The sequence below is a fragment of the Daphnia pulicaria genome, chromosome 4, assembly GCF_021234035.1.
Source record: "Daphnia pulicaria isolate SC F1-1A chromosome 4, SC_F0-13Bv2, whole genome shotgun sequence".
Lineage (NCBI taxonomy): Eukaryota > Metazoa > Arthropoda > Branchiopoda > Diplostraca > Daphniidae > Daphnia > Daphnia pulicaria.
In genome coordinates, this window is record NC_060916.1 from 14,158,547 (window position 1) to 14,180,352 (window position 21,806).

At 38.7% G+C, this 21,806-nt stretch overlaps 4 protein-coding genes across 8 annotated transcripts; 3 read left to right on the plus strand and 1 right to left on the minus strand.

Annotated features, from left to right (window-relative positions):
- Positions 1-2,570: 2,570 nt before the first annotated feature.
- LOC124338615 (NFX1-type zinc finger-containing protein 1-like) lies at positions 2,571-11,186 on the minus strand. The gene is made up of 16 exons (XM_046792698.1): positions 11,028-11,186; positions 9,810-10,593; positions 8,982-9,737; positions 8,771-8,876; positions 8,250-8,706; positions 7,833-8,179; positions 7,219-7,767; positions 7,056-7,139; positions 6,256-6,986; positions 5,888-6,190; positions 5,556-5,822; positions 4,863-5,491; positions 4,560-4,798; positions 4,200-4,489; positions 3,912-4,132; positions 2,571-3,841 (listed from the first exon to the last, which is right to left on the minus strand). Exons 2-16 carry the CDS (start codon positions 10,581-10,583, stop codon positions 2,779-2,781), a joined length of 6,816 nt encoding a protein of 2,271 aa, XP_046648654.1. The 5' UTR covers positions 10,584-10,593; positions 11,028-11,186; the 3' UTR covers positions 2,571-2,778.
- A 1,353-nt stretch (positions 11,187-12,539) lies between these two features.
- On the plus strand, positions 12,540-13,611 carry LOC124335819. Its single transcript, XM_046789297.1, has 2 exons — positions 12,540-13,353; positions 13,437-13,611. Exons 1-2 carry the CDS (start codon positions 12,772-12,774, stop codon positions 13,521-13,523), a joined length of 669 nt encoding a protein of 222 aa, XP_046645253.1. The 5' UTR covers positions 12,540-12,771; the 3' UTR covers positions 13,524-13,611.
- A 256-nt stretch (positions 13,612-13,867) lies between these two features.
- LOC124338186 lies at positions 13,868-15,868 on the plus strand. Of its 5 annotated transcripts, none has more exons than XM_046792260.1 (6): positions 13,868-14,205; positions 14,540-14,951; positions 15,020-15,170; positions 15,235-15,317; positions 15,412-15,501; positions 15,571-15,868. In XM_046792260.1, exons 2-6 carry the CDS (start codon positions 14,583-14,585, stop codon positions 15,607-15,609), a joined length of 732 nt encoding a protein of 243 aa, XP_046648216.1. In that variant the 5' UTR covers positions 13,868-14,205; positions 14,540-14,582; the 3' UTR covers positions 15,610-15,868. The 5 variants fall into 5 exon arrangements, with proteins under 5 accessions (XP_046648216.1, XP_046648213.1, XP_046648215.1 ...); XM_046792257.1 differs by having other exon boundaries at positions 15,576-15,868; XM_046792259.1 differs by having other exon boundaries at positions 15,412-15,494.
- Positions 15,869-17,690: 1,822 nt separating this feature from the next.
- LOC124335978 (slit homolog 2 protein-like) lies at positions 17,691-19,306 on the plus strand. Its single transcript, XM_046789481.1, has 3 exons — positions 17,691-17,792; positions 17,882-18,869; positions 18,939-19,306. Exons 1-3 carry the CDS (start codon positions 17,748-17,750, stop codon positions 19,085-19,087), a joined length of 1,182 nt encoding a protein of 393 aa, XP_046645437.1. The 5' UTR covers positions 17,691-17,747; the 3' UTR covers positions 19,088-19,306.
- Positions 19,307-21,806: the final 2,500 nt, after the last annotated feature.

Genomic DNA, 21,806 nt, shown 5'->3' on the forward strand with positions numbered 1-21,806 from the left:
TTCTGGGTTAAAAAAAGGTGGCAGGTACCGATTCTCTCCCAAGTATCGGGGACTACCGGAATTCCAGAACTGGTTAACTGTTGATGATCGTAGGAAATCCAACACATCGAGTAGCTTTCGAATATATGCCATTCTTTGTTGCGTTAATCGTTAATTCTGTTAGCCAATTTAATATTTTTTAAGAAAGATGATTTAGATATTTATTTATAACCATTTATTACCTTTTTACCTTATTCTGGAATTGAACCATGAACCTTCCTGGGATGCGCTTGCTAGATGAACACTTTACCATTGTGCCACTTCATGTTACATTACAGACACAATAAAGAGATGCCATATCGACACTTCAGCTTGCAAATCAGTTCCAATGCAAAAATTTTGGTTTGAGTAATGAATTATATTTGTAAGGTTAAGTTGGTCTTCGTTTGAATTGGTAAAATGCAGTTTCGATACACTAGAAATTTTTGACTTAACCGAAACTTGCACATGGACTCCAATGACGTGTCCGTTATTTGGAGAAAATTATTTTAAATATTTTTGGAAAAAATAATTCTAGGACAATAACTGCCTAAAAAAGGATAATAAAATGCCTACAACCGGACATAAATTCACCTTTAAATAGCCAATTAAGAAGGTTAAATTGAAAAAGAAAACCACTGACCAGTGAAACCGTAGCTGAAATCTCTAACCACTAGATCATTTCTTGATACAAATTATCAAGTTTTTGCTATCCTTATTGACCATAGTATAAAAAGTACCCTGTCTTCTGAAATATTTTCGTCCCCAGTAGTCGGCAATGTAATATTATATCGTTCTCGTAAAAATATCTCAACAAACTTTGACTGGTTGAACATTAGATACTCCACACAAAATCGCTCCAACTGAATACATTTTAAGTTGTTTAGAAATATCCTGGCTCAATCATTTGGCATTAACTCGTTTTACCTATTTTGCACTGGATTTGGAATTCAGACATTGCTGGATGTAATAATATTGGCAGTTTATTGGGTTGACAATTCAAAGCCGATTCAAGTGTGTTGGTTATATGGTAATCGCTATTACATATCGGATGTGTAGTCTTGTTTTTGTGGGATGTGATTTGAAATCGTTTTAATCTTGGTGATTACTTATTGATATCCGTATAACATTTCGGTGTTGGTAGAGTGCCGGTTGGCCGAATGGAAACTTGGATTTCATCAGGCTAATTCCTATATTGTCCCCATGCTGTTTTCAGATCGTTTTTAACTATTGAATTAACGTAAAGAAATTCAATATTTGAAGAATGTTGGTTTCCCGATAGTACACTTGTATTTCCTCAGTTGGATTTTAAAGTTAAGCGCAATGTTGTACTTAGCTCGTCATTTGATTGATCAATTTCGGTTGAAAATTCAGTATTAACCTAATGTTGGTTTACCGATGTAAGAATCATATTTTACGATTGAATTCGTAAGCTGCGCCCTATGCTAAACAAATGTTGGAATTAATCTACTGCATAATTTTTAGTAATAAATTGTTGGCCGAATATTGGCAACGACTAGTTTTTTCGTATTGGATTGGCAAGCTTGACCATATGCGGTACCAACCTCTCGATTTTAGTTTTGGGCTAAGCTGAGAAAATCAGTGTTAGTGAAATGTTGGTTTACCATTAAGAGAATTGTAATTGAAGTGTTGAATTTTTAAACTTGTACTAATCTTGGAACTCTTTCATTAGAAATGAAATGTTGGTTGCATATTGGTTAAACGCGATGTATACAAATCGAAAACTCAGAGTTGCATAGACATTGGATTGGGATCGGGGTATTTACATTGGTTAAAACTGACTATCTAAACTTGGCCCAATATTCATATTGACTTGGCTTTTTGAAAACGAAATTCTAATATTTTTCCAGCCATGGCCCAATTTCGATTTATTTATATAGATTAACCAATGCAAACCGATCCAAAATGAACATAGGTTTCACATTGGTCAACATTGTTTGTTGCCCGGGTTTAGGACGACACAAAACAGTTCTCAAATCTAGCGGTTTATTAATAATCTTCTTTTCCGTTTTTTCTATATGGGATACGGCTACAACCGCTAAATAATGTTAATACTCTTAAAGTTTAGAAAGTTGCTCTCCTTACAACCCATGCAAATGTGGAGGAAAACTGGTTCTTTTCTAGCTCTGACGTACTAGTCACTAGTCAGTGTCAAGTACTTTCTAGCTTCACGAGCGGGGAAAAACCTTTTGAGCTACCAGTACAGTGCACGGGTTTTTTAAAAAAATGTCCGTCGCAAAATGAGTCGCCCGGAGTCCAAAGCCTATCCCCTGGCCTAGACAAGTCGGAATGAACCCTGATGATTCAGCGTGATTCAGCTGAATGTTAACTTGTTTTGATTTTTCACGAAAGCTACAACAGAGACAGAATCGTTAAAACAAGAAAGTTCCAGTTATTGTTCCTCGAAATTACCACAAAATCCATTACCTGTAGATAGCACGAAATTCGAGACCGGAAGTAATACCACCAGTAGTGTCGCATTTAATCAAGACAAATAAAGTATTATAAAAACGAAATAATTTTTTTTTGTGGGAAATTTTTGGGTAGAAATTGAATTTTATTGTGAACAGACGTGGAATGGGAAAGTATATCATGGTATTATGTATTTTACTCAACTATTGGTAAAATAGGTTTTAATTGATAGTCTTAGCAGTAATCAAACAGGATAGAAAAGTAAGGGAAAAGCGGGGAATATAGGGTTGCTTGCTTAACTGTGCGAATTAAAAATAAGGCTCTATTTCACTGAGGCCAAGCGGGACCAACTGCGCCGTCCATCTCTCCCGCAAGCCTATTGTCGTCGAGTAATCGATGTCCAGTTCCTCCAATACGAGCATGACACTCGTTACACCGACTTTCCTCCGAGGCTCCTCCACAATCCCCAATGACGTAGATGTGGCCGTTGGGGCATTTGAACCAATGCCCTTGTCTCATCCCCAATGCTTGAACGATCTCTCTTCGCTCACTGTCGGTTATTCCGAGTCCTGTTTTCAGCTTGACTCCCAAGGTTTCCATCGCAGCTCGTAGTTCAACTTTTTGTTCATCTTCAAGCACGCGGATATTCTTCATCAAGAGACGCTGAATCAATTCGTTTTCAGGAGATGGTGCGCCAAGTACAGGAAAACTGGGTGTGCTCTTTAAAACAAAATACGCGCGAACGTATTCGAATCGATCCAATTCCCGAGAAGCTGCCTGGTATTCTCTTGTAGAAATTCGAACTCTCTCCACAACTGAACGTAGCAGTTTTTTAACAAGGTTGAAGAATTCGTTCATAAATTCTGGAGTCATTTTTTGAGCAGGTGGAGATGGAGTGAGCAGATGAGAGAGCGAAGTTGGCGTAGTCATTTTTACCAACATTTCTAAAACTCGCTCTAAAACATCCAAATTTACTTTAATTTGAAAACGAACATCCGACCCCAGTGAAGGATTGACGTTTTTCCCTTTGCCATTTTTCTTCGTTTTTACTTGCTGATCAATTAAGCCCAAAATCTTGTCGATTTCTCCCACTGTCGAGCTCCCTAGCTCCTCACATTTTCTTACAAGGTTTCTGCATCTTGTCAACTTGACAGAACAGTGGGTAAAAAATTCCAACGGATTGCCTTTCGATTGGATGATTTTCTTTTTTGCTTTCGCTATATCGTCGAAGACGTTCTTGATAACGTCACCATATCGCATGCAGATCTTGATTGGTGTTTTGCAACGGGGGCAGCACTTTTGCTGGATTTGACCGCCTCCGTCTATATCCATCCACTTGTCCATTCCTTCCACTTCAATGCAATGCCCACAATCCGGCAAGAAAACGAACCTACATGTGTAAAAACATTCGTTGAGACATTTTCGTTCAAAGATGAACCCCGATGATCAATTGAACTTACTTGGCGTCTTCCTCGTCTTCATTTCCCAGCAAAGTGAATTCCGTCAGTTTATCCTTGTCGCAAATGCGGCACAGAGGTGGACATATTTCACCGCACAGTCCCGCACAAGAGTGGCAACACGGAAGTGTTTTCTTGCACGGCTCATCGCACCGTGAACGATTACATGGCTCGCCACATTTTTTCGTACAAGTTTTGTGCTCGCAGCTCCATGGACACTTCTCCTACAATAACATGAAAAATCAAATACATATACAGTATACATATACAAGCAGAAATCATTTAAGTTACCTTGCATGGCGTACACGGTTCGCAGCACTTGTGTCCACACTTACTGTGAGAGCAAGAATACTGGCACTTGAGTACACACGGTGGGCAAGAAATGCCACAGTTGACGTTGCAAATGTGACCGCAAACCAGAGAGCGGCCGCACTTTTCATCACACGCACGGTGAACTCGTCCGTTGAAACATTCGCCACAGGTCCCTTTGCAAAGATGTTCACAATCAAGCGTGGCTTTACACAGTTTCAAGCAGGTTGTAAGATGGGATTGAATTTGTTTCTCCGTAGGGACGCCACCGACTACTCGATAGAAAAATTAAATTAGTTTAATGATGAATACTGTTTAATGTAGACAATACAGGGAACTCACCTTTGTGAAAATCGTTGCAACTCAAAGTGACATGATGACCGCAAATGTTCACTTTGGTGGTTGTTAAGGGTTCTTCACAATCAGCCTGATTGCAAGGTTCACAGCATTTTTTCTTGCATAAATGGCCGCAAGGCAACTCCGAAGCACACATTTTCTTGCACAAATTTCGGATTGGTTCAGTGGAGCAAGGTAAGTCTACTTCGTGCCCGCATTCCGGAATTATCTTCGTCATTGATTTCCTAAAAGAATAAAATAAAATAATGAGACTACAATCGAGTAAAAAAATTTTATAATAATACTTACGAGCAAAAAATTTCGTCGTCGTTGCGATGGCACTCGGTGAAAATGGTGTGTCCACAAGGCAAAGATCGTTGCCACTTTTCAGTGCAAAGAACACATTCCTCGAAACATTTCTTCCCACACCTGTGCTCCTTTTTACAGCCTTGTTTCATCCTCCCGCATTCCTTCTTACACTGATAATCCTGATGATCAGGATCTTTTTTGACGTGGCATTTCAATGTGCAAGTGTGGCCGCATTCAAGTCGAACATCGCAAGGTAATGGACAATTCGCTTCGGTTGGCTCTTGTCCACAGTGAATGGTCGCTGAATGCCCACACAAGGGCAGGACACATTCCTTCGGGACACGACATTTCACGTTCGAAAGATCCACATAGCATTCAAATGTCGTTGTGTGCCCACAATTGAGTTCCCTACTCATTCTGACGGTGCAATTTCCACATGGTTCAAAGCAGGGTTTTTTGCAAATATGGCCATCGGCACACAAAAGCTTTTCGCACGGCTTCTTACATTTGTAGCCATCCGTTGATTTCCCGCATTCAATCTCAACCAAATGTTCACAATTTGTGAGATTTTTCATGACCTTTATGGCACAATTGACTTCGGCTAAATTCTGGCTACACTCCACTTCTCCCTGTAAATGAAAATAGTGAATGAATTCAAATGATGAAATACACATTTTCTATATGTTTTTTTACCTCATGGCCGCACGGCAGAAGTTTCTTCGTTTTCGCGAGGCAATTGCCACAGTCTTCAAAGCATTTCTTCTCACATCCATGTTCATCAGAACATACACGCTGGCAAGGCTGTTGGCACTGTATTTCATCATGAGAACTTCTTTTATGGCAAGGAAGTGAGCAAATGTGGCCACAATCAAGAGTCATGCCACACATTTCAGGACACACAGCTTCAGAAACAGAAGCACCGCAGGGCAAATCCATGCCATGGCTGCAATCAGGCAGGATCTGTTTCAAATTTGATATAATATTTTAATTAAATTTGGTATGTAGGTTCATCATATTTGAAATACCTTCCAAACAGACGTCTGGCAAAACACTTTTGCCGGATCTTGGTGACACAACACCATTTGCTCGTGTGTACAAGGAAGCATCTTAGTCACTCGTTCCATACAAGGGTTGCAATCTTTAAAGCACTTCTTTGGACAAGGATGTCCGACAGAGCAAAAGCGAGTGCAATTTTCTTTACATTTGACGAGGGCGTGATCACGATCATCCGCATGACAAATCTTGGGACATGTATGTCCGCACGACATTTTAAAGGAACACTTGTTCATGCACCCTCCTTCTGGTGGGAAATCTGTCACTTGACGAACCTAGAAAAAAAAACCCAATAGGAATTAGTTTTAAATATATAAATAAGACCGTGTTAGTATCTTACTTTAGTAACAACGCCATGAACTTCACATTTCAAACTGAAGTCCGGTCCTAGTTGGCCATCGGAATCAAGAATCTGACTTATCCCTTTCCACAATTTACTCTTTCCTTGGAGATTTTGCATATTCCCAATCATGTAGAAACCGTGTTTAGCTCTCGACAGGGCGACGCAGATTCGATTTTCGATGCGAAGAAATCCGATATTTTCGTCAACATTGCTCCGCACAAGAGACAGAATGATAATGTCATTCTCTTCGCCTTGGAAATTATCAACCACGGAAATACGGACAGACTGGACAGCAGAATGACTCCGGCGGATCTTAAAAAAATGGAGAAGTTGTCCGGAATACGTGGTCAATATGGTGATTTGATTTGGGTTGTATCCCTGTATAATAAGTTGTCGGGCCAAGGCCAGGGAAAGATCCACTTCATACGGATTCAAATGACTTTTTCCTTCTTTATCTTCGACTTCTTGTTCCGTGTGCGTGAGGAAGAACACATTTGACGCCATGCCTCGTACGCCAGGATATTCTAAAACTGACGAGTGGTTTTCCAATGTCGGATAGATCGAGGGAACAATCAGTCGAGCTATTTCCGGACGCATGCGATGTTGCACACCCAAAACGCAAGGCTCCATTCCATTCTTAATTAGCCTCTCGAACAAAGAGACGTCAAGGAAGTAGTCTTTAGCTAATCGGTATACTGTTACAGGTGGCCTCAGTTGCTGATGGTCTCCTGTTCAGATTCAAAAGTGTATAAGATTATTTGTAGTCCTACCATGGTTTTTTTTGCAAATGGACATACCGATGAGAATCAGTTGCTGACATGAAGTCGATAATGCGCAAACTACATGCGACTCCAACACTTCTGCGGCTTCCTCGACCACAACTATAAAGGGGGGGGGAGAATAAAAATTTGAGTGATAAAGAATAAAGTATTGAATTGATTGTTGCAAAATAAATTTTACCAATTTTAGGTTTAAGGTGATTCAAAAGAGCCCTTTGTCTGGCTGCTCCCGTGGTAGTTAATCCTACAATATCAGCATTTTCGCATATCTCAGCCGATTCTAAATTTCGGACGTCTTTCAACCGGTTGGCATTTTCAAAGTATAACTTTTCAAGTTGAGCAGCTCGCTCTTCTTGAATTTCAAGAGCTTTGACTTTCCAAGAATTATACATCATCCATCGCTGGAGTAACGGAATCTGCATTAGGTCATATTGGTACAACTCGTTCAACTGTTTTTCGTCGAGTGTAGGGACGCCTTGGAGCAGCTGACGCAGAAAAAACATTTGATTTTGCAATTCTCGAATTTGTAATGCCATCCATTCAGCATCTTCTCCTTCAACGGTGTCTAATGAATATTGAAATTTCTTAATCAATGTTTCGGTTTCACTGAATTTGTTGCAAAATTTCACAAGAAAACGAAAATTGTTTTCGTTTTCAAATTCGTTATTTCTGGAAAACTTTTGTGCTCTTAATGATGCTAAATAATCCTCTTCTTCCACTTTACGAAAGGCTAGAAATGAAAATTAAGGAAAGTTAGAACTGTTCGAGTTTTTTTTTTAAATTTATAATCTGTACCTTGAATTTCATCGATGTGTTCTTTATCCCATTCATCATCTGCCGTTTCTTCCACTAATAATGTATCACTTACATTCGAGGATCTTACAGTGTTATGCTTGTTATTAGTGACATCATTTCGTTCCAAAAGGCTAACCATTTGTCCTAGTCCATCATTCCAGTAAATTTGTAACCAAAGTCCCATAGCTGTCCATTGGACATCACCACCATATCTAAGGGACTTCATTAAAACACCAAACTTATTGTGCATCGATTGTGGAATGATTTTCATGTTCAGTAGAGAATCTTCGTGAATTAAACCACGGGAACTAATAACAATCGTAACACCTCTGATGATTTCTCGTTCTCTGCAAATGTTTATAAAGTTGTAAACAGGAATCCAAAAAATTTTTAATGTTAAAATCTCGTCATTTTAACCTTTCGTATTCACGCAATTTATTGTGAATTTCGAAAATCCATCTTCTGGTATCCCGCTGGGCGCCATGTCCTGGCCGCTTCTTCCACGCCATTAAAGAAAATGGCTCTAGTGCGGCACACTTGCTTTGGCCACCAATCCGTACGATCTGTTGAGTGAATTTTGAAATTCCCTCCAAAAATTGGTCCAAAGCGTGATTGGTGTAGCAAATGACGAGAATAGGCGATGACCGCACGCGTCCGTCGATCCAGATATGCTTGTTTTTTAATAAAGTTTGGACGATACGAAGGCCAAGATAAGTTTTGCCAGTCCCGGGTGGACCCTGAATCACAGTAATCTTTTGCGTTAGAGCAGCGTACAGAGCAGCACACTGACTCTGATCTAGCCCAAGCTCTTTTGCATCTAGACGGCTTCTTGGTTCCAAGATCGGAACTTGCTGGACTCGTGTGCCAGCTTCACCTAGATAAAAAATTGCCTATCGATTCATTTCAACAAAAATTAATAGTTTGATTTATTAGTTTACCATCGGTATCCAGAAAATTATTAATTTCAGTTACGATTCTCATGTTTTCATCTTCTTCGTCATCACTTGGACAATCAGTAGAACTGAATGTCAAATCATAAAGGGGCTAGAATATTCAAATGAATAGTTTTATTAATAAGGCTTCAACGTAATAAACTAATAAAGAAAACATAAGTAATAAAAAAATAAAAACACTTCCCCAAAACATTACCATTTCTTTATCTAACAAGTAGCTGGGCATTTCTGGTAAAATTTTCCGACCTAAGACGTATTCCTCTAATGGGAAATCAGTTAAGCTGATACGCTGTAATGCCGTGAGAATTGTACGATACGATTCGAAAAACACCGTCGATTCCGCCATGACGAAGGTCTGCTTTTTTAGTTCTGCTGATAAAATTCCTCCTTCAAACTTGACTTTAATTTTTCCGTCATATAGAAGCTTAGGATTGCGATCAGCCACAGTGAAGAGATGTAATGATGCAAAATTGTCCGACGATAAACATAGGAGCGAACCGAACATAAAGCGTTTGCTGGTCTCCCAGTTAATTTTTTTCAAATGCGCATTTGAGAACTGCATGGTGTAACAGTCTCCGGGCATATCATATTCAAGAATTCGCACTCCATAATAAAGCCGGATATTGTCTGGATTTCGCATTCTTGAGTGTTTTCGATCCGATTCAATTTTGTACGCCAATAAGCCGCAACGGAGTGGATTAAAGAAATCTTCGCGAAGAAGACGAAATTGAATGTCTAGGTAGGTGGCTACGTCGGGATACACTCCCTTGACGATATTTGGACGAAGAAAAGGCTCCACGTCTAAACAGACGTCCTCCCAGTTAGGCATTACATTCAGCTCCCGGAAATTATTTGGCGGATCTTGAAGAGCCAAATCGTTTCTATATTCCTCCATACGAAGACGACGATCGTCTTTCTTTATTTCCACGGGGATATGTTGACTCCATGCCGTCTATTAAAATCAATAAACCTTATTACAAACCAACTTAATTGGAGAAATAAACGTTATGTTGCTAATGCTTACCTGCAACTGTATAATTCCTTCTTCAAAAATATCGAAAGCATCATTGGCATTCAAATTTTTAATGGAAGGCATATCTTTCAGAGAAATAATGTCAACGAAAAAATTTTGTCCCAAACACTGACAACCCAAGTTGGGCATCATCACCAATATTTCTGTTGTCAGATAAAAGACGGCAGCTGTTAACCGCTTCAAACGCTCTTCCTTGCCGGGCAAATTGACTGCACGAGATATGGGAATGTTGATTATGATTGAAGTTACGTGTGGGAAGACATTCTGAGCCGCTAATATCTTCACGATGGAGACAAAGCTTTCTCTGAACTGCGAGGTTCCGTTCTTCTTACAGAATCCTCCAAGGGCAACTATTAAGAGCTCCAAATACTCGACGTTTCCCAAGTTTTCCTTGAGATGTTGCGTTAAATCATCATCTTCCAGACATCGGATCACTTCAGATGGCTCTACATCTTCACTTGTCAATCTCACTAGATATTGAAAATCTAGTTGCCTTATATAATTGGATTGCCTTGGCTGACTTTGGTGTTGTGAAAAGTTTGGACCGGGACCGAATCGACCGCGATTTATTCCTCGAAATGAGTTGGCCGAAGATGAATAAGGGCGTTCTCTCCATGTAGTCTGGCTTGATGACCAAGCATCCGTTTTTGGGATTGCACCTAACCGGCCACTACCTGCTTGGTAAGGTCTCGACGAGCTACGTCCGCTTCCTACACGGTTGGCTCCTGTTGAGCCGCGTCCTCTTCCCGTTGATTGATTCTCCATGGTACTCTCACTAAAAATCATATTTAACCATATTTAACAGCATGAATTTTTTTTTTTTTTTTTTTTTAATGACACAACACCCAACTGTTCTGTATAAAATCAGCAACATCATCGTTTGGGGTGATATGGAAATGGAACGATTGATTGTATACCGATATTGCGTTTTCATGTAACAGATAAGAAAAGCCGGTGACTTTGAAAGATCAAACAAAAAAAAAGGTTATCAACACTCAAATTTCTAACATTTATCTTTTTTTATCGTTAATGCGAGAACTGCCGACTGCGCCATTATATATTTTCCAATACTTGACCAATTCCGTGACTTGTGTTCTTGATAAAAAACTGCTTTTGTTTAGAATTCCCCCTCTCTCTCTTTCACTTCACGACGTTATTACAAATATTACTAAAATGAAGTCACTAAAACGATGTGCGAGTTGTTCTTACCTTTTTGATTTCGTACGATTTTTCACCACAGCTCTATGGCACGTTCATCACACTTATAATGAAATACTGGCTGTTGAAAAATTCGGATCAACCACCGCGCGATTCGGTTAACTTATCTGCGTCGATTTTCGTATCCTACTGATAGAATCGCTGTTGTGGGGAACGATTGTATCACGTCCCTGTCCTTATCACAAGTGTGCAGGCTAATGGCTAATACCCGACATATTTCCAAAGTTGCGTCAACCTCCTAATAACTTTGCAAAACGAAGTAGCCTCTACAAAAGCAATCATCGTGTAAACGTTTTATTGCGTTTTTGTGTTCACTGACTTGTGAAATCGTTCAGTCAATCCCATCTGACGGTTGTTTTAGTGTTGTAGACCATTTTTGTTTTTCTGAGAAGGTGGTGTCGGTGAATAGCTGTATTAAGTTACACCACCAGTTTGCAGTCTAATAACATGTGATGGTTTCATGTTTGTAGAAGCTTTAATAAAGAATTTTGTTTTGGTTTTGGTATAGTATGTATATGCTAATAAGCATAACTGCAACCCAACACCTGGCAATCGAAATCTCGTCATTCGCATGTTAGTGCATTCCTTTTGTAACCGTTTGTAACTGTCTTTAGTCTTTATCCTGAAATTAAATTTGATCGGATTTTTTAAAGAATGAAGAATAATCATGAAGCCGGCGATACCTATACTTAATGGCAAAATTATCGTGAATGAATAAGTACACAATACTTCATGGATCACCCATGAATTATCGTCCAGCCATAAAATTTCACTTTTAAAAGGATCAAGTTGTAATTCAAAAATTATTGGGTATAACGGCATAGGAGGGGGTAAATTATTGTCGACTATTATCTATATGCAGCTGTAGTGCTAATAAACTTTCCTCTTTAATCTTTATTTATATTATTTTATTGGGCATATATTTGCGTATAAATTGTAAGAACGCGAGTGTGCATGATATAAGCTGAGTTTAAGTTGACCGCCCTATTTCGAGTTCGTCATCTCAATCCACGACAAAACGATTTTGACTCTCGTGTAAACACCGTCCGATTTCGCGCCTCCTGTGCATCGCATCGTTTGGGAAAACCCGGGAAAACCAAATGGAAGACTTATTGTTATTTAATGAAATCATCACTGTTTGAATTCTTGTCTTTTTCGCTCTTTTTTCGCGATGCTTTTCCCTTGCTCTTTTTAACGGCTCGTGATGGGTCGAGCTAGGTCATATGGCCCTTTAAAATACCAACCAATTCATGCGATAATTTTAAAATGATTCAATAGTGTGTCTATTTGTTGCCAATATTATGTATAAACCTAAAAAAAATATGTCCCAAAAACAAGCTACGGTATTACTTTTTAACCCTAGCTCTTAAGGTTTTATTTTCCGTTTCATGAAAGAACATATGCAGATAGCATCATACAGTTTATAGCCTTCACCATATGAACACATGCTTTTATTACTGAAAACTCTGAAAAACCGAGAAAACCCTTTTCGAAACCAGTTCCCAAGGGAAACAATATTATTGCTAACAGTATATAGTCCTGTAAACCAAGCGGGTATAAAGCGGTAGGGTAGAGGCCTTCAAAAAGCACCAATCACATCGCCGAACTTGACGCTCCCAGAAAAAGGCAGCATGTGGCAGTATCACTTGTTAAAGTATACCTCCATACTAGGTTGTCTTCCCATTTCTAAACAATCCTCCGTTCCGTCAAGTTCGATTCAAAGACGAGATCCAGTATGGAAGAAGAGCGGACGATCGATCCCTATCGCTCAGCGGAAATTCCGTCCATCTCCGATCGATTGGAATTTTTATTCGATAATCCTTTGCAGATTCAAGAACTCACCTTCAAGGAAAATTGTAAACCTTTAAATGAAATCCTCGACTTGACTTGTTCGCCAAATTTGCAAGTTAATCAAGACATTGCCCATAGTGAGCGATACCAAATCGTCAATTTTCAAAGACTCATTTTCTCCTATCACGCTAATCGACTCTATCTACGTGTGGTGGACGCCAAGTCAAGGCCAGTGGTTCTTGTGCTACCTCCAGAAAATGTGGCAGCATTTGTCAACAGCAGCAGAGACGCTTATTCAACCCTATTGGCAGATTGGGACAGGGCACCGGCTGTCGTTATTGAACTATTCAATTCATCTTTCACCTTCAGCCACAGATCAAGATACGGAATATTAGTCTATGATTTCGTATTTCGCAGCTGGGAACTCATCGGTTTCATCGCTCCACTCGGTTGTGATAAATCGGAATCTGGTCAATCTCCTAATCCAATTATTCGTTTGATTGAATATTTTCAACCAAATTTGAAAGTAAATTATACAGCAGTCCTTTTCTATTGTTCCTATAAATATAACTTGGATTTTTTATTAAATTTTACATTTTTAAAACGCAGAAAGTTAATCGTAAGCGGACTTCAACTTGCCGAAAAAAGGACATCACCGAAAAACAAATCCAATCGTTCAACTGCGCAAATTTCTAAGTGATCTAATGCAACATTTGTCGTTTTCAAATATATGTTTACAAAATCAAGAAAACCGTAAAAAAGAAGTGAAAAATGTATCGTCTACTGTCGAATAAAATGTTTTAAAAAAATATTCCCAAAAAACTTAAAAACTATTTCTGTGCTGAAATATTAAACCATTTATTTTATAGCACAGTCCTACTGCCGAGGTTCAAATATGCGTAGTAAAAACGGACGAATAGTAGGGGAGAGAGAGAAACCTGACGCCCTTTATTTTTTTTTAGTATTCCCGTATTCCGTACGGTCTGGGTTAAGCTTATAGCCCCCCAAGAGTCAAGTTCACTCACATTTTGGTAGTCAGAGAAGCAGGGACGACGCGAAGGTTAGCGTGTCAATACTAAAGCGGGTTCAACAGCATCTCAGTGTCAACTTGTGAACTGTTATTTTTGCGTCATCGACTCTCAACTTTCCAGCTCCTGTTTCCAGTAGGGCTACGTAGATCACAGTGGAAGCTCTTAACTGGAGTCAGCCAAACACATCATTTGAATTTCCCACGTCAAAACAGCGCCACTTTTGAGCGGCAACAATTGAAAACAAACAAAACAAAATCAAATCAGCCAGCAGTGATTTATTTTCATTGATTAGTGATTCGCTCGGTACAACCAGTTACAACCTGTAAAAATCCTTGAGGCCTGGATTTGTAAGTAGACTAAATTTACTTTTAGATAATATAATTTTACAAATAAATTAAACCAAAATGTTTAAATAAATTTGAAGCTTTATTCATTGAGAAAATATATTTTCTTAATTTTTTTTATAAATTGTAAAATTATTGTCTTAATGTTTAACTTACACAATGTGAAAGTTAAACGGTGGAGAAATGCTATTCGTAAAAAATTTACCTTAAAACGTTTAAGATAACAAATAACGTGGGAGGGTTTTTTTCCTGCATCCCTCACATAAATGTGTCTATCCTTTTACGACTCTTCGAAAAACATGACACTTTGAAAAAAAAACATTTCTACCCTTTTTAGGTTCCCCTGTGAGCTGTGAGGTCTGTTGTAACAAGACACGAAGATGGCATCATCGTCCCCCCCTCCTCTAATTCCAATAAACGGATCGAATAACGTCTGCTACATCAGAGAAACAAATAATTCTGCAGCGAGTAAACCTATTAATCGAGTAGAATTGCAGTTCGGCGAATTTTTTAATGGTGCAAGTCACGAGTGTTTCAAGACTACAAATGCTTCAAGCAATGGCGAGTACCATCAACAACAGTCCAACTACCATTTTAAACATCCCAATCAGTTTACAACGCATTCCCAAATGGAAATCAATAAATCGGAATTTTTCCAATCTACAAGACCAAACCCTCCAGAAAACCAACTTTTTCCTGTGGCAGACATCCCTGCCGATTTATTGTTCCAGCATGTTGATCTGCTGAAGGTAAAAATTCACATCCATCATTCTCGCTATTACGTCATAATTTCACTTTAATGTATTGATCCGTAAAGCAGGAGAGAACCTGGAGCCATCAAGAAATTATTTCCGATGTTGATTGTTACTGGTACAGAAAAAATCTTGAAAATGTAAACACTATCAATTGTCTGAGGAAAGAAATCACAGACTTGAGGACGAAATTAATTGCTGCCGAAAATCATCGAGGTATGCAAGAAAGAATTTTAGAAGTGAATGCGGATTATAAAATAATTGTTTCCAACTGTTGCAGGCAATATAGGAGTTAATAAGACTTTAGACTGGAAAGAAAAAACTGACAAAAATAATGTATTTACATGCGGGACTTGCCGTAAGGTAATCAAGCAATTACTTTCGTAATAACCTAAAAAGTGAAAATTTACTATTTTCGATTAATCATACAATTTAATCCAAATGAAAAAAAAATCAGGAATACAAAACAGAACGTGGTTTGGAAGTTCATCAGAATAGTAGGCATGCTGATCCTGGATGCTGGATAAATTACCAGTTCGGGTACTTCGTAATACTAATTTACTAAATTTGCGTAACATCATTTAAGGAGATAATTCTCAATAATTCATATGTTTAGAAAAGGCCCCACCCGTGGTCACAGAAAGAGGAATTCTAAGAAATCCCTCCAGCAACTATAAAAAAAGGTGCCGAATACAACGGAAATTATGGATTTATAACTTCACGTAGAGATCCCGATACTATTTGTTTCCTGCTGGTGCCACTAAGCCACCTGCTGTATAACATGCACCGCTTCTCATACAGAAGGAAAATTATCACTCATTTTTCTTAATCAAATGTGTGTACGTCTTCGTCATATTTTATTTTATTTTTAATGTTTGAAATGAGATCAAATAAAATCCATTCCTTTGAAAGAACTGGTTTTGTAATAGAAACTTTATTTATTGCATTTGTTCCCTGTTGCGAGGTTTACACAAGTCGTTTATTGACACATTTTAATTGCTAGCGGTATCTATTTATCTCTCATAGGAATTCTTTTCAGAATCATAATTTAGAATAAAGTGTGTTTTCTTAGTTCTAAATGGCGATCAAAATCGATCTTCAAATAACAAATTATTTTAAATAATTCACTATTTTTCAACTCTGGCATATGTTTAAAACAGACCCTGTGCAGGTAGCTAAAGTATTTCCGCGAAGCTAAAACACACACGCCAGAGCTAAGCATCAAAGAGCCAGGTTTTCCACATAGTTTTTTTATGGGTTGTAAGAGGGGAGTAACTTTCTAAACTTTATTTAAGACATGTGCTGTAGCGATTGTAGCCGTGGTACGGTATCCCATACAGGAAAAAAAACAAAACAGATTGGAAGATTAGATTGCAAGATTTGACAAACTGCTGTGTGGCATCCTAGATCCTAGCCCTAGACAAGCAGAGAGGGTAGCCAACTCTTTCTATATGTTTTAGCGTGTGGCTGTGCTGGGCTTCATTTTCCCCTTTTATCCGAAACGACTATAGATATTTTGAAATGCAGTATATGATTGAGAATTATTTGAGAATTTTCAAAAATTTAACTACTCGTGAACACGCCCTTATTCGGATCTACATCAAATGTAAATTTAATATACTTGAATCCAGCCGGCGAAAAAGAAAAAAAATGCTGTATACGATCCGACAAAACAGGTAATTTGCACGCGAAAAAAAATAAAAAATAAAATCTGTTCTTGATTTTGGATGAAACAAACAAAATAAAAGGGTGTTGTCAAGGTTAATTTTTGTCCTAAATGGATGTTCGCTGTCTTTTTTTTAGTACGTATAAACCAGTTTAAATCTACGATGCTAGGTAAATGAGATAGTTACCTACCGACTTAAACTAACGATGGACCAAAGAAAATAGTTGTATAACATTTAGCCCCATAAGCTCTATAATTGTGATGTTGGTATGGAGTGAATGAAACGGTTCAGAAAAATTACTTCTAAACATAAAAGTTACTTTTAAAAAAAATAACTATTATGTTTAATTTTTTTAATGCGATGTTTGAACTTTCATAAAATTAATTGCGGTAGTAGTTCAATATAATGGCTCAAGGTAACAATATAAAAAAGTGCGATCGATCGCCGAAGGCCAGGATCCCCATTTTAGGGATCTTTGGCCGCTCATTTGCATTCACTGAGTAGGGAAACCCCCCCGGAGCACAGTCCACACAAGACGTTCCACACAAGACGTGTGCTCTTGTGGTGGATGAATCGATGGTTGCTAACTGCTGTTCCGCAAGGGCCACTCCCAAGCAACTCTCAAGGAAAACTACTCCTTCAATATGGTATACATTAATTAGCGAAGGGTAGATGACAAAGCTTAAAATTGAATGCGATTCCCTTAGAAGAAGCAAGGGCAAACATCTGCCGGCAAAGATTGGCACTGAAATGCAGTCCAATACAAAAATTGAAATCAATAGAAAATTGATAACCAATTTAAGCAGAAAATGTACAAATTAATCGCGGAAATTCCATCTTACTGTTGTCTTAAATTGTCTCTTGCTGCGCTGATGTACATGAAGCGGTAGTTACTAATCAGCTATTCTATATACAAGAGCCCCTCCCAAAAGGAACTCGCAGGGAAAAACCTTCAAATATTGACACAGACAATGATGGCAAACCAGAAATGTACACGTCACGACATGATTCCCTTAACAACAAGGTGAAAAGCCGCTGCAATTTACTATTGAAACTAAGTCGCATGGAGATTTTCGTATAAATAGACGATTGACGGGCGAGTAAAAACAGAAGAATCGTTAATAAGATGAACCGCGCACATTTGATTCCGCTCTCCATTGTCGGACTATGGGTAAGTCTCTTCATTAATTATTATTATTTCGTTTCGGAAAATCTTGATTTTCAATTGTTTTTTTTTTTTTTTTTTTTTTTTTTTGTTAGCTGTTGGTGACGTCTGTTGCAGGTTTTTCTGTCGATGCAGATACACCTTGCAAGCGGCTGGCTTTGGCCAAAGCCGCCGGCATTTGTTCGAAAGATTACTCACCCTGTAGTTGTACCGAACAAAACGTTAATTGCAATCAAGTACCAGTTTGCGACATAGCAAGAATGTTCAATACTATGACATGGCACGATTTAAATTCAATCGAAATTACGATATCGCCAACTGAAACAGAACCGATTCCAGATGATTTTCTGGGTTACGCGCGCGTTAATGGTTCTGTTAGTTTAGTTTGTACGGAAAACAGTTATTTACAAGTATCTGAAAACGCATTTCGCGCATCCATGGAATCTATCCTTACTGTATCAATTAGAGGCTGTAATTTAGAAAAGCTCAATTATGCATTCATGTCCAAAATGAAAAAGCTGAGCGACTTTTTTATTTTTCAATCAAGTGAATTTTTAAGTTTTAAAGGACTGCCCTCTCATTCAAATTTTAAGATGTTGAGCATTACGGGATCCAGTGGATTTGCTGCACTAGATTCGACTCCCGTTGAATTAGCCGGATTGAAATCCTTGTATCTCAATGATAATCAGTTAACTGATAGTGAAGCTTCTGCGCTTATTAAAACTTTGGCTACAACATCAGTTAACTCTTTGACTGACTTCAGATTGAACGATAACAAGCTGACCCGAGTCCCTGATTTTCTATTATCGATACCAAACCTTGCAGACTTACATTTGAAGAATAACGCCATTACCTCGCTGTCTGCCAACTCATTGGCCTTCAGAGGTCCCATTTCCATCAGTTTGGGTAAAAATCAAATCAAATCCGTAAGACCAGGCGCGTTTGGTTCGCTAAGAACCTTGGGTACTTTTGGATTGATCAGTCTCAACCTCAACAAATTTAATCGCTTGGATTCCAACGCCTTCCAAACCCTGCTTGAAGGAATGGTTATAGCTGGTGAAGGCAGTCTGGAGCTTGGAGAAAGTAAGCTATTAGTATTTGAAAATTGATAGGTAGCCTATTTATGTGATTAAATATTTGAATTTTTACCAGCTCCGATTGTCTGTGACTGCAATATCGCCTGGCTTCTCCGAGACAACAGACATCTGTTAAAGCATGTCTTGTATGGAAAGTGCGCCGGTGATGCTGGGGATTTTGCCGATGTCGAACCGGAGAGATTCAATCATTGCCCAGCAGCGTAAGTGGAGACCGAACAAAAAAAAAAGAAAACTTGCATTCTTAATAAAGCCTACGGCAAAACTGTTCAATTCATTTTTTGAATTAACCTTGTGATTCGGTATTTGTTTGCATTTTTGTATGTAGTCGTATGTAGTTCATTCTTCAATGTAAAACTTGGTTGACGTCTTTAAATAGGCCTAGAATCCTGTAACAAATGACAATAAACATTTTTTTGGCTTCTTGATAAAGCTGATTCTAAACAAAATGGGCACGAATAGTTTAAGAATACACCACATATTCAGTTGTTTAGTGCAAAATTGTATACTTTTTAAGGTTGCAATTAATTAGTATTATTACGTTGGATAAACAAATTGTTATCGCCAAGGTCTTATTACCACGCGTGTAATTAATTACTTGATTTAACTATAACTATAACTATAACTGCAGCAAAAAGATGGGGAGTAGTACAGCGGATGAACAAATGTACCACACAATTTTTTCTTAAATGTGACTAGGATTCGTAGGATTCCGTAGGGATTCTTTACAGGTTTTTTTTTTTCATATTATTCATGAGAAATATTACGATGTATGAGAAAAACGTAAGCAGTAGATTTGAACTGCGCGCCTTAAATTATTTTATTCTGTTGGATGTTTTCCCAATAGATGGCGTTGGAAAGCAGAAAATTTGAACTGCGCGCTTAAAAGAATTAGAAATCTATAGAGAAAGCAGATCGACCGCTGGTGGATATCGTCGTCAGCACTTTTTCCAGCGGTGGTAGGTCTACTGACTGTAAGAACATTCATTCAACGTCATTCAAGAGATTTATCTTTAACTCTTCTATAATTCCACCGTCTACAGATTTCCTCATAGTGATCCTGTAGGGTTTTTTATTCTGACATTTAATATTGCTATTACTTTAAGGTAAAAACAATGTGCGACGTGGGGTGGCGAGGCGAAGCTTCCGTCACACCAAAGTCGTACCATTTATACAGAAAATTTGTTTTTTACAATGTATTCGTGGATCTAAATACAGACGTTTTTGTGATTTCTAGTTTGAATTCATAGATCTTCCTTTTTAGAATCTAGTTGAATGACCGCTCTAATTTATAAAATTTCACCATAAGGCATAAAATTCATTTTTCTTCTTTATATTTCCTTCATATTTCCTACGGGAACACCTCGCAACCCAAAAGGATTGAGAGGTCGGCTAGCACTGTTGGAGATAGCGGTGCGGAGCGGTGGTCGGCAGAGGTGCTGCCGAACTAAACAGTCTAAACTATCCATTTGTTTTGTTACAATCAATGAAATTTACAGAAAAAATTGGTGCAACCCTCTCTGAATAGTAACTGAGAGAAAACCATCTATGAAGTGAACTAGGGACTTCGGACAACCCATTAATTTTAAGGTAGTTCAAAAAATCGCTCCCAGATGGCATGACGGAAGATTTCCGTGGAAAAAATCCTGTAAAAATTATCGAGCTTTTTTTTAAAAAAACCATTATGTGTGTAGTCTTCCGAATTCCCTCGTGGTGCACAATGACAGATTGAAAGTCTAGGTATCAACCAATCAAACTCTAGTTCAACGAATAATTCAGAGAGTGTATAAAGAATTGTGTATAATCAAGTCAACTTGGCGGCGGTCAAAAACGGTTCCAGTCGTTAACTCCGGCTTGCCGCTTGCCCGTATAGTACATGATGTCCAAGAAAAACAGCAGGAGCGGCTATATAGACAGCTAAGGCTTTTCAGCGCGGCCAAGGGAAAATTGTTGATTGGAAGACGCGCTTGCATTCCTCGACTCATAAAGTCGGCAAAGCGACGAGCAACACAAGAGGGAAAGAAAAAAGGGACGCCCACGTTCCTTGTGTGTGATTCTGAAAATAAATACAGCACGCAGGACAGACAGACAGACAGACACACACGCATATACGCCGTCGGAAACAAACAAAAACGGAAAGAAGAAAGGAAATATAAGTGAAAAAAAAGAAAAAACTCTTCAGCATCAGCTCTTTTTTCAGTTTAAAAAACTTTTTTTTCTTTCCTGTTATATTCCCCTCGCTCTCTCTATTCGTGATGCGTGCTGTCGTGACGGGCGATGCCGTATCGTTTGCCATCATGACAGGCCGGGGCCATGCAGCTCTCTGTTCGTGTGCTGTGAGGGGGGGTGGGGGCCGGACCGGAGCTCTCAAACTCATGACGACGTTTCTTATATCTTCTTTTTTCTTCTTGCTGGGTCTCTCTGCTGCTGCTCTTCTGTTAGTGTGTCTGCGTTGTGTAGCAGCACACTTTTCTTTTTCCTGGAATATTGTTTGAGGGCGCATATAGAACTGCCGTTCTACAGAAGCAGCAAAAGTATATAAAGGAACGTGCCGATGCATCTGCTGCCTTTCCATTATCTTCTAAGAGAGAAAATAATAGCTGCCGCAAACGCTATGTGCTGCTGTTGTAGGACTTACTCACCCCAAACGCACTACTACTGCTGATGTATACTATTATATAGCTTTTTAGATGTATTATACACGTATAGTTCTTTTTCGCTTTGACCTGCGCCTTCTCCCGCCAATAGTTTGTGTATACATATACATACAGTTTATTCCGGATAGCTTCTTTATCCTTCTCCGCGCTGCTGGATGATGAACAACAATTCCGTACTCTACCTATTGAAAAAAAAAGCTCTTTTGCCACAGCAAGGATATATAGGGAGTTCACCGGGGATGTTTGTGCTGCAATGCCTCCCATGTGTG

Excerpts from the sequence above, each read along its gene's own strand:
- LOC124338615 (XM_046792698.1), bottom strand. The coding sequence starts at position 10,583 with ATGGAGAATCAATCAACGGGAAGAGGACGCGGCTCAACAGGAGCCAAC. Across the intron at positions 8,707-8,770 it reads TAATTTTCTGGATACCGATG|GTGAAGCTGGCACACGAGTC; the intron begins GTAAACTAATAA and ends TTTTTTATCTAG. Across the intron at positions 3,842-3,911 it reads GAAGACGAGGAAGACGCCAA|GTTCGTTTTCTTGCCGGATT; the intron begins GTAAGTTCAATT and ends TTACACATGTAG.
- LOC124335819 (XM_046789297.1), top strand. The coding sequence starts at position 12,772 with ATGGAAGAAGAGCGGACGATCGATCCCTATCGCTCAGCGGAAATTCCG. Across the intron at positions 13,354-13,436 it reads ATTTTCAACCAAATTTGAAA|AAAGTTAATCGTAAGCGGAC; the intron begins GTAAATTATACA and ends TTTAAAACGCAG.
- LOC124338186 (XM_046792257.1), top strand. The coding sequence starts at position 14,583 with ATGGCATCATCGTCCCCCCCTCCTCTAATTCCAATAAACGGATCGAAT. Across the intron at positions 14,952-15,019 it reads AGCATGTTGATCTGCTGAAG|CAGGAGAGAACCTGGAGCCA; the intron begins GTAAAAATTCAC and ends TGATCCGTAAAG. Across the intron at positions 15,318-15,411 it reads CATGCGGGACTTGCCGTAAG|GAATACAAAACAGAACGTGG; the intron begins GTAATCAAGCAA and ends AAAAAAAATCAG.
- LOC124335978 (XM_046789481.1), top strand. The coding sequence starts at position 17,748 with ATGAACCGCGCACATTTGATTCCGCTCTCCATTGTCGGACTATGG. Across the intron at positions 17,793-17,881 it reads TCTCCATTGTCGGACTATGG|CTGTTGGTGACGTCTGTTGC; the intron begins GTAAGTCTCTTC and ends TTTTTTTGTTAG. Across the intron at positions 18,870-18,938 it reads CAGTCTGGAGCTTGGAGAAA|CTCCGATTGTCTGTGACTGC; the intron begins GTAAGCTATTAG and ends AATTTTTACCAG.